Source organism: Antechinus flavipes, chromosome 3 (assembly GCF_016432865.1).
Source record: "Antechinus flavipes isolate AdamAnt ecotype Samford, QLD, Australia chromosome 3, AdamAnt_v2, whole genome shotgun sequence".
NCBI lineage: Eukaryota > Metazoa > Chordata > Mammalia > Dasyuromorphia > Dasyuridae > Antechinus > Antechinus flavipes.
The window spans coordinates 156188587-156208206 of record NC_067400.1 but is presented as its reverse complement, the minus strand read 5'-3'; the positions used below and the strand labels follow the sequence as shown (position 1 = coordinate 156208206).

Genomic DNA, 19620 nt, shown 5'->3' with positions numbered 1-19620 from the left:
TTTTAGATTGAGTTTGACCAAGCATGCAATTTTCACATTTTATTTTTATATTCTTATTTTAATTGAAAGTAACCAAAGTATTTCTTAAAATATATTTGTTTATTTGCCTCCTAAATATGGGATCTATCTGGGTTAATACCCAGTGAAGCTTCTGAGCAACTACAGGCTTTACCATGGTTTTAACCATCTTGAGTATTACTCAGGTCCTGTATAACAAGTGTTCATAAAATATAAAAACTCACAGATTTCATATCCATCTGCTTCAAGTATATTCTTGGCAAATTACATGATCCAAACTGATAGCTAAGACACAATAATAATAAGGTAAGAGTGCTGTTCATTAGAGAAGTAACTAGAGCTTTGCAAACAGTGATAACACTCCTTAAATCCGCCTTACCCAAACAGATAGAAAATGAAGATTGACTATCCTTATTTAGCAATTTGAGGCATAGTGAAGTATCCAAGGTCATAATGCCAATTCTTGATTTGAGAGAAAAATCATTTTTAGGTATCCCAATCCATCTCAAGTTCCTTCATTGAACAATATTGAACAGAATTGCAGAGATTTCCCCTTTCCCTCACATAGAATGCCAAAATTCACTGTAATGTGAATGTCTGCTTTTCAGCTGACTTTACCTGAGAGGAGACATTGAAAAGGAGTTTATTAATTATAAGAATGAACAAAATCCTTTTGATAATAAGTGGATTAAGATTGCAAGTAATCCACTTAACCTCTCTGAGCTTGTATTCCCTTAGCTATAAGATGAAGGAGTTAGACTAGACAGTTCCTCATGTCCCTTTCAATTCTAAATCTATGAATCCATGAAATGTACACCATTTTAATATATCAGGTAAATAGATTATCTATCATCATAATATGATATATGTTATGTTATGCTCTATTATAACCTGTCAAAGTTGCCCACATAAATCTCAGATCTCATCAATTGAATATTTCTTCCATTATTGTTGATCACAATGCATCTGTCTACTTATTCTGGGTAACTGGTCTGTCTTCAGAAGGATTTGTTAACATGGGGTCAATCCAACATGCTACAGATGTCCTCACTTTCTCATAATGTTTTATGCACTTCAGAGATAGACACAGGTTGTCCAGTGAGTATTACCCTTCTTGAGACTTAACTAATACATCTATTTTTTTTTGCTTATTCATTGTTCTGAGGACATGCATTTATATATAAGGACATGCTGTGTTTATATGAAATCCCACCACTGTACATATTGTTTGTTGAGTTTTTTTTTTAAAACATTAGATTCAATAGAACAAAATGCTACCTTAAAGATATCTCATACATGTGTCAAATAAACTATATTCCTTTTAAAATGTAATAAGAGAAATTTGTGACTCTGTTGAATACAAATATAAGAAAATATGAATAAAATAGAAAGATATATGCTTGACACGGTTGTCTGTCACTTTCAAGGAGGAGATGTCGGTATTTTCTCTAAGTTGTTAAAATTAGTTTCTAAAATGTTTCTTCAAATTTTGCACAAAAATTGGTAAAAAATAAAATCACCACCAAAAGTCTCACAAAGGGCCACGACTATAAGATTTTTCTTATATATCCCATAATTCAGAATTAAATTCTTGCTTTCATCATTTTAAACTTATTCAAAGAATCATTTTACTGTGTTCAAATAATTATTCTGCATGCATGTTTTATTATAATCATATAATTATTATTATGCATCATTTCAAGAACAAAAACTTTCATTAATTTTTCCTATCAGTTTATTTTGTGCTGCCATTTCTAAAAATGAACTTTTCAGATTAGCAAAAATAAAGCATAATTGAGAAAGCAAATGGTAGCAGAAGTACTGATGGAAATCTAATACATTTCACAGTCACATATAGATGATTTTTTAAAAATCTACTGTTTTATAATAATCATGTGTCTTTTCCTCTACAGCCATAAATAAGTGAAATTTAACTGTTTTACTTAAATTTCCCTTGTTACAATTTAAAACCTTATCTTCTTGCTCTGTTTTGAGTAGTAATTGAAAAAAGAAACCCAAATAAATTTTCATAATTTTACAACAAGGATTTTAGTAATAAAAAATAGCAATAGCCTGCAGGTTCAAGACTAGTGGAATAGGACCCTTAAAACTAAAAGAAAATTGGCATTGATTCTTTCTTCTTTTATTGTGAAATAAAATATTGTGAAATAGGCATTCAGGAAACATTTGAGAAGTGCCCTGCAGTTGTACCAAGCACTATTAATGGCTTCTGTGACCTTTTACAAATTTATAGGAGAAATTGGGAAGGAAGAAGGGGAGGTACGGCTGGGACAGGACTCTGAAATATGAAATAAATTTCAGACCTCAGATTCCCCTAGAAACTGTTCATATACTATTCCTAACCCCACCCCAACCTATGGTTTATAAAAATGTCCTTAGAGCAGAACTCATCTGTAACTGACTTCCACTTAGTTGCTATATTCTGAACTCTGACTTTCTTATTTGTTAACCAAATGTATTCCTTTGTGCAATTTTCTTTATTATTAATGTACTTTTCCAGGGTTCACATGTCATCATATAATAGGTACTCAAATATTTATAGACAGAATTGTGACATGAGAATATTGGAATACTTTATAGCATCTTGACCAATGGAAGGTTACCATGGTAAATATAGATTTAATTACAGTAGATCTGTGGACCAAATGAAACTTAAACAACCAGTGAGTTTAGAAATAAATTCTCTAGTCATTACTTTGTATCTTTGTACAAGAAGAGGTTAGAAACCCTAAGTGTAATTGTTTTAGAAGCATAATATGAAAAAATAATAACAATAATATAAAATATGCACGTTAGATTGTTATAACACTGCCCATGAAAATAGAAACCTGAAGATTAGTAAATTTCAGTTAATGAAACTTTTGACATATAATGAAATATAAAGAAGATTTAAAGTATATTGTTGGTTTGGGGGTTACATGTATCATTTTGTTTGTTTTTAGATTACCCAATATCTATATATAGATGATATGAAGCCTGTTTTGAGCAATTACTTTACTTTGAAATAACATGAAATTATATTTCAGAAAAGATTTTCTTAATTCCTTGGTTGCAAAAAAAATTGTTTCCATTTTTCTCATTCTTGGAGTAGGAAATATGTGGAATTCAGAACTCTTATGAAAGAAAGATCAACATTTTTTCTTGTAGAGTAGCGCTTTATTTTTGTAGGAAATTTGGGAGAAGGAACTTGCAGCTGATCCAGGATTGAGAGAACCTAAACCATTTTGTTTCTTTTTATTTACTATTATTGAAGATAGTTTTAATGTTCATATAAAAATTTGTCCTTGAAACAATTTGGGAATTTTCTTCACTTAATATAAAGAAAAAAACCATGTAGCTATGATAATTTTGCATCATTCCATTAAAAGGTGCAGGGCTATTTTATTTGGCCCTTTATGAATCTTGGTTCTTTAGTCTTAAATGACATTCATGTTGATTCTTTGTCTAATAATGGAAAACCACTTTTACAGACCCATCTCTTTGTGGATGATTCTTAGCTCTATTTATCCTCCTTTTTATCCTCCTCCCTATTTATCCATCCTTCTTTAGGCATCTTGAACTGGCTATTCCAAAGACACTTAAACTGAGCAAAACAGATCTAATTCTTTTTGCTCCCAAGCTCTTCTTTCTTTTCTGTTTGGGGGAACTGCCATGATAACTCAGATTTGAAAATTCATTCTCATTCTTGACTCCTAACTTTCAATCCCATGTATCCAAACTGTTATAAACTTATTGTTTATATCTCCACAGCATCTCTCATAATATATTTGACCCTTTTTCTAACTCTCACATTCTCCATTCTGGTGCAGACCCTTATCACCTCACAACTAGACTACTAAATGGTCTCTGTCCCAAGTCTCTCCTGCCTCAGTTCATTTTTCATTAAGCTATCAATTTATCTTTATAAAATGCACATCTGACCTTGACTCTCCTTTATTCAGTAAACTCCTGTGACTACCTACTACCTTCAGGATCAGATAGAAAAGCCTCCATTTGACTTTTCAAAAAGCCCTTCACAATCTAGATCTATATTACCTTTACCTTCATATATTTTAATTCCGCCCAAGCACTCTGGGATTCAAGAACATTGGCCTTAATATTCCTCATACACAGTATTCTATTTCCCTATTCTATGCTTTTTCATTGACTTTTTCCTATGCCAGATATCATCCTTCCTTACTTCTGCCTTCTGCCTTCTACCACTTCCTTCAAAAGAGCTCACTATAATACACTTTCTACATGAACACTTTGGGATTTCTCTCCTCCCTATTCTCTGCTACCTCTAAGAGTATCTCCAATTTACAATGTATTTCTCATGCATGTATATTAGTTATTTTCATTTTGTCTTCAATATAAGAAAGTGTGTTCACTGAGAAACTATGCTTTTTACCTTTGTTAGAATCCTCATCACTTAGCACCAGGCACTGACTATAAGTGCTATGCTTATTGACTTACCATCCTTCTATATTACCACAAGAAAAATTTTTTTACTTCCAATAAATATAATAATTTGTTTTTAAAAATGCCTCTCTTCTGCCTTGGCCTCCTAATTATCTTAATTTTTAGCTGACCAAATTATTGGTATGTTAAGAAATAAGATACTTTACAACAAAGAAAAAACACGTATTTGATATTGGATGGGGAAGAAAGTTGGTGTGCTTTGACTTGGACCATGAATTAAAAAAAAAAAAATGAGAACTTGGATTTTCCAAGCCTTTATTTGACAAAACAGAGTATCTTTGATTCACTCAACTGAGTATAAAGAAGGAAAGTAAAAACTCAAGAAGTCTATAAGGCAAATATTGAGCTTGTTATCATTGCACAGAAATTACTTTTGTACTTATTATCATTTGAGTATTCATGTGTTGCCATGGTCAAACAGATGAAGGAGGAAGACACATGGTATGGTGGGTGTAAGCCAAGCATAATATATCAGTGATGATGTGTATGCAAAAAAACTGGCATAAAAGATCATTAGGAGAATGTAGGATCAAAAAAAGAGGCCTGGTTATATAATGATAGGGAGGAATAACAGATGGATAGCCAAGAATTTCTATAAAAACTACAGTAGATTCAGTAGATCTTCAATGGAGGACTTATAAGAAGACAGACAAAAGTTTCAGTGAGAAAACATGAATGGGTTGTTTGCTCATGGAGCAAATGTGATAAGATCATCGATGGATCCAATAAATAGATGGGATCTGTAATAAACTATTGCAAGTTTATTTATGTTTTGAAAGGTCTTATGTGATTTTACTTTACCTATCAGATGAATCTCTGTCTCTCTCTGTTTCTGTCTCTATCTCTGTCTCTGTCTCTCTGTCTCTCTCTCTTTCTCTCCCACTCTTCCTCTCTCTCTCTCTGCTTCTCTCTCTCTCTGCTTCTTTCTCCATTTTTCTCTGTCATCTCTCTCTCTCCCTCTCTCCCTCTCTCTTTCTCTGCCTCTCTCTTTATTTCTCTTGGTCGTCTGTCTTTCTGTCTCTGTCTCTGTCTCTCTCTCTTTCTCTCTCTCTCTCGTGTGTGTGTGTGTGTGTGTGTGTGTGTGTGTGTGTGCATTAAACTTGACTTCTTACTCTACTCACTATTCCTGTGAATATTCTTCATATTTGGTTTCCTCCCCCTAGTTGTGTTGTCTTCTCCATCAGAATATAAGCTCTTAGAGGACAGAGATAGTCTAACTTTGGTACACCTAGGGACTAGCACAGTGCCTGCCACATCACTGGCACCTAATGCATGTTTTTCTGACTTTTTTCAATTCATTTATTTACTGAGACACACTGAGTGTCTCTCTTGCTCAGGGTAGATTTACAAGATGCCCAAATCTGAAAAATGCAGAAAATAATGGTTGGCATGTCTCTGTCTGTCTCTCTTTGTGTGTCTTTCTCTGTCTCTGTCTCTCTGTGTCTCTTGTCTCTCTCTCCCATATATGTTTGTTTGAAAGCATACACACATAAACCATTACAATAAGCCATGCTGTTAGAATGGGGGTATAATTGTATATTACTCTATCTTTGGTACAAAATTAACTAATCTGTGGGCATTCACAGCACTCATTATGTGGTACCACGGGCAGCCAAGATTTAAGGAACAACTAGATGGCTGAACTTGGATCTCAGGCACTCATTGTGTGACTAGGGTGAAGTCAGTTTACCAATATAAGATGGACTCAGTTTCTCATTTGTAAAGCAGAGTTAAAAACAGCACTTCAGGGTTATTGGAAGAATCAAATGAGATAACAAATTCAAAGTGCAACCTTAAAAGCCAAGAGTGAGTGGGATTGACAGATTCAATGAACTTCTTTTGTCAAAGATATCTGGAAATGGACATAAGCACCATTTGTATAGTCTGGAATTTCCCTATAGTATTCTCACCTAAATCGTTAAATATCCTGTTCAGCTTCTTCTGCCTCTGTCTACCTTACAACCATCAAAGTTTGTTTCAATAGACTTCCAAATAACCCATTCTATGCAATAGAATTTCTAGTCACCTTTGCCATGAAAAGCAAGCTTCTATAAAGTGTGGCTGCTTTGTAACAGTTGATAATAAGGAAGTCACATTGTAGAAAGATCTGGTGTGTGATAAGCAGGAAGCTCTCTCTATAAAAATTAGTTGTCATTTTTAAGAAAGCTCAAAGTAATGTGTTTGAATTGACTAGTGCTGGAGGATATTTGTAAGAAGGAAATATCACTGGTGACTATCAATGCTTGTTTTGGTTGAGAAAACTGATTAAAAGTTTCAAAAACTCTAAATACCTTTGAAAAGTTGTGAATTTTTAGAAGAGGAAAATCTACTAACTTCTAGTTTTTCCCCTTCAACATTTATTCATTTAAAAAATATATATATATATATATTAAATGGTAACAATTCAGAGCACCATGACTATGCTATGTACCAGGGAAAATATGACACTTGCCTTAGACTTTTAATAGGATGATATACATACACAGACTACCATAATATTTAGATCTATCTAATATAATGGATTATATGAAACCAAGTTCTATATGTGAAGGAGAAAGAAGGAAGAAACCAAGGAAGACTTCTTGGAGGATAGCATTGTAGATAGACTTTAAGAAATATGTAATAATAATATGTAGATCTATAGGATTTGCAAAATGATTATGTCTCATGACTTTTTTATGCTGATTCTTTCAATTCAACAGTTGGGAAATTTACCCATTAACTCTCACCAGCATTCAAAATTACATCACTTCCAAATATCACTACTGAAATTTCTTTTCTCTGACCATACTATTATGTCTCATACCTTATACTACCTGAAAATGCTCTTGTGAGTTTTAGAAGCTTGAGAATAATATAGAAATGTAGGCTGTAGTTATTTTTTTTCTCACTATGCACTCCAATGCCTTGCTTTCTATTTCCCCATGCACTCTTTTGATTTAACAGCTGTCTTCTAATGTTTTTGCCCCTTGTTTAATCAAAACACAATTTGGTGAAATGGAAAGTACTGTATTTGAAGTCAGAGATTCCGACTTCAAATCCTTCCACTCTTATAAGCTGTATTGTTGTTGAAGGTGGTGGCGATATTGTAGATTCCATTTTAGCAGGCAACTGCTTAGAAAAAGTGAAATTGGGAGCGTAGAAAAACTCTTTCCCCAACCCTGGTCCTAAAATATCACCAAAGAGTCCAAGAGAAGTCAAAAGGAAGGGAGAGACAGAAGAGAATTTGTCTAAGTTAAATGCAGTCCAACAAATGCAACTATAAAGAAGACATGATGGAAGAGAGCAAAGTGAGAGGAGTATGACCCATTTGGTGCAAGTGCAAACAGACAGGAGCAAGTCAGAGGAGTAGGATTCTCATGATAGAAGATGGTTTCAGGACCAAGTCCTAGGATGGGGCCTCTCTCATGTAACCACAAAAGAACATGGAAGGTGTAGTGAAGAAGAGGAAAAAGACTGGGACTTATAGTATGCTAAAGCCAGAATAAACAAACTAGAGCTGATTTTTAAATTTTCAGTGTAAACATTTATATCTTAGAATTTTGCAAATGCTACAAATTAGGGTGTGATTTATTGCTTTGTTGATGGAGAGAATGTTAATAATTCAGATCAAACTTCATTTTTTTTTTTTTTTTTTGGCGAGGCAACTGGGGTTAAGTGACTTGCCTAGAGTCACACAACCAAGAAGTGTTGTTTAGAGAGCCACTCATTAAACATTTACCAGTATATCCCCAATTGGGACCCTCATTGTGCCTTGGCTCTAGGGCAAGGAAGCGATAGAAACAGAAAAGAATAATGTCTTGGGAGATTATCACTTAGATTGTCCGTCCCTAAGCCTCTCTCTAATTGTGGCTCTGGTGCTCATTAACTTCATTAGGGTCCTATGTCATCACAGTACTTTTATTCTTCTATTATTAATTTCCTGTCATATTCCCCTCAGCAGCTGGACCAATCTTTTTTTTTTCTCTTGAGTCAAGACTAATTCTGTTCCTTTATATTCTTCTCACTCATAAAATGACCTCTGTTCTTATTTTACTGAAAAGATTGAAGCTTTTCCACTATCAGTGTTCTAAGCTTTTCTATGTCTTTCTCTCCTTACCTATCCCTTCATCCCCCTTCTTTCAATGTCAGAGACTATTACAAACTTCCTTGTTGCTAAGGCTAACCAGTGTACCTAGTTTTGTATTTCTATCCCTTCTTGTCCCCTCTAGCCTTTGCTCTATCACTTCCTTCTCTTTATTTTTAATTATCACTGCATTACATTGGGAAAGGAAAGCACCAAATGGTATTTCTACTTTTCTAATCAGACACCTAAGTGGGCACATAGGTATACTGGAATAATAGTAACACCGGCTATAAATAAATTTCCTAGAAAACACCCAAGAGAAAGTAGCTGCCAAACAAAAAGTGAAGCTTTAGGCTCACACTTCTTTGTCAGATCCTTTCCAGAAGCAGATGGGCTTTAAACCACAAATTTAAAACACATGTACACACACACACACATATATATATAATATATATATATATGTGTGTGTGTGTGTGTGTGTGTGTGTTTATGTATGTGTGCATATAAACCCATAGACACAAAACATATGTAAATAGGAATATTTACAGATACATATTACATATCTACATTTCTATGCATCTATTATAAGCATATACAATTCATTTATTTGTATATATGGGCACAAATAAATGAAATGTATATACTATATATGTACATGTGTGTACAAATATATAAATTTTATTTGTGTATATATTACATATATAATTTTACCCTACAAGTACAAATATATGGCTATAAAATGTGTTTGCATACATTCTGTATACATATTTGCATTTGTTCTTTATATACACGTATAAGCATTTGCTTTTTAAATTGGTATGTTTTTAATTTTTATTTACATATTATTTGTGTCAATGTTTATAATGTAAATGTTTACATGTTTGAAAGACTTTGCTATATTCCTCACATGTTTTCTATTTTGCAAGCAATAGTCCAAATGAGATGCAAGATAGATTGTTGAAGTTCACTAGAGAGAAAGACTAAAATTTGGTACAAATGAGAATGTTCCCACCATTATATATTCTTCTGATATAGATCAATAGTCATTCAGCTGGGCACTTGTGGCTGTGCCAGTCCAGAGATCAAGATCTGGCAGGTCAAGCTGGAAGAATTTCAAGTTGAGATGAGAGGCAGATTGTGCATCTCTTCTCATTGAATCTGCCCGACTAATGAATATCATCAGAAAATTGGACACTAACTACTGAGTTTTTGATGTTGTTGCTTTTATTTTTTATTTTTGGTAACTGAAATGCATAAGGCCACTCTTTTTTAGGACTATGATCTGCATGGGGGAGTGAAACAGCCTCGTGTGTGAATTCATGCGACCTGGAAATCAGAAGGAAGGTGTGTAGTTAATGTTGCATTTTCCTGTGGCAAACATTTCTGTTTGAGTTAGAAAATAATAATACTTAACTTTGTATATAATGCTTATTATTTGACAGTCAGTGTACTAATCACTTTACAAATATTATCTCATTTAATCCTTAAAACAGTCTTGGGAAGTAGATGTGAGTATAATATTTCTCCTTTTTACAGATGAGAAAATTGAGGCAAACAGAAGTTAAGTGTCTTGCTTAGGATCTACACAGCTACTCAGTATTTGAGGTTACATATGAATACAAATCTTCCTGATTCTAGGTTCAGAACTATCCAGTGGGCCATCTAGCTCCCCTAATAACATGGTGATGGAAAAATCTAAGCTATATTAAGAATATAATTAAGATATTTAAGAATATTATTTAATAATAAGAAATAATATTTAATAATAAGATGAAGAATATCACTCTTCCACTAACCACACCCCTCCCCAGAAGGAAGCCTAATATATGCTTATTTAATCATTCTAGAATTGATGTTGTTTGCCCTTTGTTCTCAAAGAGAACCATAATCTCAGGGAGGTGCCATGATATGCAAGTAAATTGGATTTGAGTGAGGGAGAGCTGTGCAAAGTCACTAGCCTCACTTGGCTCTCCAGAGCTATCTGGGTCCAGTGGCCAGATATAGATCAGGATGACTGGAGATGGCCCTGGGTACAGTGAGCCAATCAGCTAATGTTGATTCTGCCCTGGCACTTGCAGGAAATTGGTGTGGGAAGGAGATAGATAGAGTAGAAAATATAGAAAATGGAAGTTGGTCTCAGAGGCAGAAGTTACAAGGGGAAGAACACTGACTCTTGTCATTGAAATGACAATGTCTAGTCAGGGAAATCTGACTAGAAACCCTGCTGGGACCAGTCCTCTCCATAGGAATTTAATCTGGACAGGAACTTTGAACAGACCAACTCTCATATGAGTATAACCACTATATCCAGCTAGTTGGGGAGAAGAAAAGTGCCAAAGAGTGAAAAAAGAAAGCAGAGACAAGGAAGTAGGAATAATAAAAGAGGTTGATATCAATCAAAAATTCATTAAATACCTATTATAAAAGAGCAAAAGTTTCAGAGAAAACAAATTTAAAATAAAATTACAAAATCTGTATTATACACAAATAAATGAAGATGCTAAAGACAGAATCAAAGTATTAATTGTACCTTAAAGAGAGGTTAGAGCACATTCAACAATATTATAATCTGAAAGAAAATGAACCAAAATTACACAGTGAAAAAAGAGAATCATGTATACTCAGAAGTTGTGAGGAGTAACAAAAGAAACTCCAGAATCATTCAAAAGAAAAAGAAAACTTTAAAAAAAATTAGGAATAAATTTTAGATTGGAAGTCAGTTATTAATACAAAATAACAACCCATAAATCAGAGGAGCAAAATGAAATATACAATTGAGAATTTCTTCAAGGAAATGGAAGCTAAATTCTTCTCCAAAGAAATCTGAAAGAGCAATAAAATTGGATCACCAATGTATTAAAATGGAGGAATATGTACCAGAAGGGAATTAAAAGACATTAACCTTAAAAGAACACCTGTTTTATTTAAGTCAAAGCACCTAAATTTGAACAAAGAAGCCATTAAAAGAGAATAATGAGGATTATGGGCCTCCTAAAACATGACAAGTCAAAAAATACCATACCACATAAAGTAATATAAACCAACTGTTGAAAACTGATTGTAGGATCACAAAACTTAGATTGAGAAGGAATTCTAAATTTATCTAGTTTAATCTCTCATTTATATGTCTCTTCAAATCTCTTTCTAATGCTTGGGTAATTCTTTCTAGCTCTGTGATAAGAGAACCAAAGAGGCATCATTAATGATACTGTCAGGAGGTGGGATGTATTATCTTTTTGAGCTAAGAGAATGAATTTTGTCAGGAGCTGAAACAAAGTTTTACAAGATAAATTTATCACTTGCTTTTATGCTGCTCAACTTATATATACTATTTCTGAAGCGTATTAAAACAGGGTATCAGCTATATAGTAAGATCCACTCCTACCTTTTTCAATAATGTCTTTAACATGACAGCTTAAAAGAGGTTTTTATGTAATATAAATTGTTTGGTGTGATGGGTAAAAATCACCAGCAGTCTGGAGGACTTGGATTTAAGTCCTACTATTGACATTCTGGTTTATGTGATCCTGTGCAACTCACTTAAACCAGTACCTCAAGCAACTTTACAAGATTATATTAAGTTACAGAAGTCAAATCAGAGTAACTGATAAATGCTATGTACCAACTATTAAGTTCTGGGATAAAATGAGTGGTAAAAATAATAGACTACTTTCAAAAAACTCAGTTGAATGGAGGAGATAATATATAAACTTTCCATATATAGACACATATGTGCATAAATATGTGTGCATATATACATATATTTCTGCAGATTTACTTTGGTCATTCTCTCACTATCCATTCCTGATACCATTAAAATCATAGATTTGGTTAAAAAAAAAGGAATATAAATAACTTTAATTCCTTACTTCCCTGCTTACCCCTCCTTAGATACACATATGCTTTTTTATTCCAATTTGGTAGGAGCAAGTGCCAAGTAACTGAATTTTTAAAAACTCTAATTTGCAATTATGGCACAGTTTGCCAGGAAGTAGATAGTATCTGTTCTTGTAGGAGAATCCAATTAGATGGTGTCTTAGGTTGCTGCTTCCTGTAGAGTAGCACACTCCAGCAATCACAAATAACAAAAATCCGTGTTTCTCTCTTCTTTCCATCCACCCTCCCCTTTCCCCCCAAAAAACCCTCTCTCAGCCTGAACAAAGAAATTAGCATTGGAATACAATTGGTATGCAAGTATCCCTTCTTTAAATAGAGTGTTTCAAGGTCTATTTAGTACAACTGACACAAAATCCTCTCATATTCAATTTTTAGGTTTTCATATTTCCCACTGTTCTCTCAGTCCAACTACCTACTCAGTGTTGATTGCATCTTTCCACTTGACAATCATTTCTCTTTCTTCTTAGTTTTTCTCTGGGCACCAAAGGATGGGAGAAGCTTCCGAATACCACAAATCAAAATCATGAACTTGTATATAACTTTGCTTAATAAATGGAATGAATAAGCCAGAGGAGTTTTTGTGGAATGTTCTGATTGTCTCCATCAGAATGTTTGATGGGAAAAGTCATTCCAGATTTATTTATATATCTCCAATCAGAATCCCATGCTGCTCAGGATAGATGATCCTAAAAATAGTTAAATATCAAGATGGTTATATTAGTGTCCTATCTTATGCACAAAAACAAGTCCTCTCAAAAGGATCCCAGGGCTTGCCTGGGGGCTTAAGAAACAACTTAATTTTACTGGTCTTGCCTATATTTTAAAAGTGGTCAGTTGTGTCAAAAGTTTTAAGTCAATTGTTTTAAGAATGCTTGAGTCCTTGACCTTGACATGGACTTTCCAAGGTCATTGAGGTGCTAAGTATTTTAGGTGGGACTTCATCATGATCTTCATTGCTGAAAAATGAGTTATCACTGTTCACAATTTTTTAGCTAAAAGTGTTTCTGTTTCCCTTTTAAATTATTCATTAGACATGAAGTATCTACTGTGAAAAAAAAAAAAACCTACCCAGATTCATGATATTTGGAAATAGATATATATAAAAACAGTTTTATATACATATGTGTACATGTATGTATATATGGATCATACTCCTAATCTGTGTATTCATTGGTATACCAAACTTCACATCAGAAAACTCTCTGCCAAAAATTCAGTACCTCGATATGTATTTATTAAGTACTCTTATTTGTGCCAGGTATGCTTTAAGTGCTGGGGATTCTGACAAAAAGAAAATTAGGCAAAAACAGACCCTGCTCTCAAGGAGCTTTAGTCTCCTGAAGGAGACAACTGCTGAGATAATTGATAAGGCACTGCTGTCAATCAGTGAATCAACAATGTGGAGATAGTTATCTGTTTGTTTTATTGTCTTCTTCTGAAGTTCATCTAAACAAAAAGTCAGAGAGCCCAGCAGCCTTTTGCAGAGTATGTATATATGAAGCAGAATAGAAAAATGGAATTTTACAAAAAAAAAGTGGAAGGGGAAGATAAAGCTATATATGTAGAAATAAGTAACATAAGGGGGAAGATAAAGGTATCTGCCAGCTGGTCAAAACAAGAGCTATGGCTTCTTTCTTAAGCTTTCTGCAGGTGTCTTTGAGGAACAATGCCTGGAAACTCAAAATAGAGATGGGGCAGTGTCTTATAGTGTCACCAAAGAAATCTGAGCCAGGAATTCTCTTTCCATGATGCAAACTGTGGTCATGCATGATAAAGAGTATAAAATGAATATATTCTCAAGGGGGACCGGTAATGTTCCTGGGAAAAGAAGATTTGAGATGAGAATTGAAGGGAAATCAGGGAAACTTTAAGAAGGGAGAGCATTTTAGGCATGGAAGACAATCCCTAGAAAAGCATCAAGTCCAGAGTATTTTGTGGTAAGAAACAGAGTAGGTCAATGTAGCTGGATCATAGATAGTAGGGGAATAATGTAAGAAGACTAGACAGGTAGAAGGAGCCAGATTGTAAAGAGTTTTAAAGTATATAAAATATAGATCAGAAAAATGCTCTGAAAGGTGTAGGTTTAGTTGCCCCAGGAAGAGAGAGTTTAAATGATTTGCCTTTGGTCGTAGAGCAGATGTGTCTTGAGGATGGTCACTGAGTTATTCCTGACTTATTAGCTATCCATTATACCAAGCTCCCTAATTAGATGTTTCTCTTAATACTAATAACAATTGGCAATCATAAAAAGCAATCTAGTAGTGTCACTTAAAAATGATTCATTTGGAGTAGAACCAGGAGATCATTATACACTGCAATAACAAGTTTATACATTGATCAATTCTGATGGACGTGGCTCTTCTCTACAATGAGAAGATTCAGGCCAGTTCCAATGATCTTATGATGAAGAGAGCCATCTACACCTGGAGAGAGGTCTGTGGGAAGCGAGTGTGGATCACAACATAATATTTTCACTTTTTTGTTGTTGTTTGCTTGAATTTTATTTTGTCTCTTTTTTTTCCTTTTTGATCTGATTTTTCTTGTGCAGCAAAATAATTTTATAAATATGTATTGGACTTACATATTTTACCATGTTTAACATATATTGGATTACTTGCCATCTAATGGAGGGGGTGGGATAAGGGGGTTGGGAATTGGAATACAAAATTTTGCAAGTGTCAACTGTGAAAAATTATCCTTGCATATGTTTTGAAAATAAAAAGCTTCAATAAAAATGTAAAATAGTTTATCAATTAAAAAAAAAGATTCATTTGTCCAAATACGTTCAGATATCTTAGATGACCAAAGAAAGGACTTAGAAAACTAAAAAACAATCATTGCCTTACAATAGTCCTATCGTAATATAGACTTTTACTGTAAAGGATACATTAGCCTTTTAGCTTTTTTAGTCATTAAATATTGTCTAGGATAGAATCAGAGCTTCTTTTTAAATGGTTTCATTTCTTTGAGTCTTTAAAATTTTTCTCAAATGCTCATTTGTTATTACCAAATCCCACTTAAGCAGAATACGCTAAGTGACCCAAAGTTATAGTGTTTCCTGGTATAAAAACCCATATTCCACTTTCTAGTCTCATAGAATAGATACAAGGAGTAGCATCATTGTGTAAAAGCATTTTAAAAATACTTAATATCCACATAAAAAATCTTATATGTGATCTATCTATATTTGTGAACTTTTTCATTGATGCACCCTTGTGATCTGAGTTGCATCATAAGAAAAAGGAGATGGTGGTTCTGCACAAGATGGTTTAGGGCAAAATTAAATAATCAAATGGATCATTGATATATTTGCAGTGAAGACTATAGTTTGAGTTTAAATGTAAGGAGGAATCATCCTTAGTGTTATCTGGTGTAGAGTCAAGCCTCCAAACTTTCCACATAGCTTTTCTGGAAACTCCAAGCATGCCAAAAGTATTTGGAGCCATTTAACATTCTTTAAAAGTGTTCAGGTTATAAGTGAGAAGAGAATGGATGACATCTGGACAAAGAATACCACTTCCAATTCTGAGACTTAGGGTTGATTGCATGACTAAAAAGTGAGGAGAAAATGAGTAAATTGTGTTAATTCATTTGTAATGAGATGAATTAGCATGCATTTCTACTGTTTAGTGTCACACATAGAAGCTTCTGTTTTACTAAATGATACCATATTTTTATTAGCATTCCCTGTTAGCTTTTGCAGATGTGAAAAATCTCATTAGCATCATTTATTTGACACTTGAGTTTCAACAGTATGCTTGACAGTATCCAAAATTACACACACACACACACACACACACACACACACACACACACACACACACCAAAACAGAAGAGAAATAAAAGAATACCTGCTTTCAAGGGAATGGCATCATAAGAGAGGAAATGACTAACCAATCTAGAATGCTTTTATCTTGGAATATGGTCAAATATTCTCATTCTCTTTCTCTCTCTCTCTCTCTCTCTTCTTCTCTCTCTTCCTCTCTCTCTTCCTTTCTCTCTCTTTTTTTTTCTTTTCTTGGATGTTATTTATTTTGAGGAACATCCAAATTTACAAAAAGTGTGACTTCGAGCATATCTCTTAAAAGAGTGAAGTCTCATATGAAATAAAGGGGAGATGGACTAGATCATATCAAAGATCCCTCCTAGATTTAAAATCTTACTTGGCATTACTTGGCAGTTGAGTTGAAACTAGATGGGCAAGTTTTTCAAGTTAGGTGTCTAGAGAAAATAAAATTTGAAGGGAAATTAGGAGGTAAGGCTAGAGAGATATTGATGATTGTTAAATTAGAGGTTTTTTCTCCTTTTCAGCATGGAATAAGGTTAGCACCAGAAATGGAAATAAGAGTTAATAAGATGAGGGGTAAAATCTCTCTCTCTCTCTCTCTCTCTCTCTCTCTCTCTCTCTCTTTCTCTCTCTTTTTTTCTCTCTCTCTTTTTCTCTTTACATATATATAATATATATATATATATATATATATATAGTCTCATTTTTTTCCCTTTTTGATCTGATTTTTCTTGTGCAGCAAAATAATTTTATAAATATGTATTGGACTTACATATTTTACCATGTTTAACATATATTGGATTACTTGCCATCTAGTGGAGGGGGTGGGATAAGAGGGTTGGGAATTGGAATACAAGATTTTGCAAGTGTCAACTGTGAAAAATTATCCTTGCATATGTTTTGAAAATAAAAAGCTTCAATAAAAATGTAAAATAGTTTATCATTAAAAAAAAAGATTCATTTGTCCAAATATGTTCAGATATCTTAGACAACCAAAGAAAGGACTTAGAAAACTAAGAAACAATCATTGCCCTACAATAGTCCTATCATAATATAGACTTTTACTATAAAGGATACATTGGCCTTTTAGCTTTTTTTAGTCATTAAATATTGTCTAGGATAGAATCAGAGCTATCTCTGATAGAGAAAAGAGGCTATACAATAGGAATATGAATGGAAAGCAAATTGTAGGTTATATGAGACACGGTGAGAACATAGATCAAGAATTTTTACAACCTCCTGATCTATCAGTTCTCTATACTTCTGAGTATTTATTTAGTCACTAAACATCTGTAATATAATCAGGGAGCTGACAATAAAGAATAGTTTATTCTTCAAATTGCTTGCACTTTATATAGTTAATATTCTTCTATTCTGTCATCTCTTAAATTTCTTGTATTTTTCTGCTTCAATTTCTATTTTCTACTTTCACCTGGTAAAGAATGAATGCTTTTTTTCTTAGATGCACATTGCACCTTTTGCTTTTTTCTATTTCTCCACTTCTTCATTACATCCATCACTACTTATCTTTGATTTGTGGAAGTTTAGAGGTGGAAATAACTTGAGAGTTCATCTAGTTGAAGTAGCTCTTCTTATAGGTGAGATGAAACTAAGGAACTTAGAAAACTAAGCCAAAGAGAGGTGATGTGATCTGGTGAAATTCACACAAAAAATTAGTAATAGAAATGAGACATAGGCTGACTGTGGATCAGTTAAATGCTCTTTGTAATAGCCCTCTGTTGTTGTTTCTTGTTCGTTTTTTAGATATGTCTGACTCTTCATGACCTAATTTGGATTTTTTTTTTTGGCAAAGACACTGGAATAGTTTGCCATTTCCTTCTCCAACTTATTTTACAGATGAGTAAACTGAAACAAAGAGACTGAAGTGATTTTCCCAGTGTCACATAGCTAGAAGTGTCAGAATCTGGATATAAGCTCTGGAAGATAAGGCCCAGTACTCTATCCACTGTGCCACTTAGCTGTCTTACTGTATTAGACTTTCTTGCCTTTTTATGTGTTTTTATCATTCCAATTAAAATGCAAGGGCCTGAAGGAATACCATTTAAAATGAGGTGGAGAAAAATGAAAGAATCCATAATTCATAATTCTTAGAGAAACAGTAAATTTAAAGCCATAATTACTCCATCCTAATTATGATCTTCATCAGACTCAGGAAGGAGAGTCTATGCCTTGGGCTGATTTACCAAAGCTTGGTACCATGCTAGCTTTTCTACTCCGGCCCATTATATACCCATCTCCTAAATATGTAAAGAGATATTCAGACCTTCATTAATGACATGATAATATATGAGAACAATTTTTTGGATAACCTGAGAGAAGAAAGATTCAATATTAATGTGACATGAAGGTTTTTCTCTTCCCTTCTTCTAAACATAGTTCTCAGTAGCTGCTCAGTAGGTATTAATAAATGATGGATAAATTGAATGGTATCAGATTGCGCTTTAATGTTTACTAGTTAGCTTTAAAGATCATTTTTATAAGTACAGACAGCTTAATGATTAATTATCTTAGAATGTATATATGTGTGTAGGTATGTTTGTGTATATGTGTGCATATGTGTATAATAAATGATGGATAAATTGAATGGTATCAGATTGTACCTTCATGTTTACTAGTTAGCTTTAAAGACCATTTTTATAAAAGACCTTAATGATTGATTATCTTACAGTATGTGTATATGTTTGTGTGTATGTATGTATGTGGGTATATGTGTATCAGCTCAGTAGATATTTAATAAATGATGGCTAAATTGAATAGTATCAGATTGGACTTTAATGTTTACTAATCAGCTTTAAAGACCATTTTTATGAGAGCTTAATGATTAATTTTCTTACAGTGTATGTGTGGATATGTATGTAGAACAGCTCAGTAGATATTTAATAAATGATGGCTAAATTGAATGATGTCATATTGGACCTTCATGTTTACTAGTTAGTTTTAAAGACCGTTTTCATAAGAAGGACAGCTTAATGATTAATTGTCTTAGAGTGCATGTATGTGTGTGACTTTTTTTTAATAACTTTTTATTGATAGAACCCATGCCAGGATAATTTTTTTTTACAGTATTATCCCTTGCATTCACTTCTGTTCCGATTTTTCCCCTCCCTCCCTCCACCCCCTCCCCCAGATGGCAAGCAGTTCTTTACATGTTGAATGGGTTACAGTATATCCTAGATACAATATATGTGTGCAGAACCGAACAGTTTTCTTGTTGCACAGGGAGAATTGAATTCAGAAGGTAGAAATAACCAAGGAAGAAAAACAAAAATGCAAGCAGTTTACATTCATCTCCCAGTGTTCTTTCTTTGGGTGTAGCTGCTTCTGTCCATCTTTGATCTGAATTCTTTAT

The 19620-nt window shown here is 33.6% G+C and overlaps 1 protein-coding gene across 2 annotated transcripts in view; it reads left to right on the top strand.

Moving 5' to 3' along the window:
- The window catches only part of FGF14 (fibroblast growth factor 14), an 801547-nt gene that overhangs the window by 411435 nt on the left and 370492 nt on the right, over positions 1-19620 (top strand). Inside the window, exon 1 of one of the 2 annotated variants that reach the window (XM_051984085.1) lies at positions 9825-9910. The exons of the other annotated variant lie outside the window; for it this stretch is intronic. Coding sequence (XP_051840045.1) covers positions 9886-9910 — 25 coding nt within the window. The 5' untranslated portion in view covers positions 9825-9885. Of the gene's footprint in view, positions 1-9824; positions 9911-19620 lie in introns of those variants that run through there. 2 annotated transcript variants of the gene reach the window in all.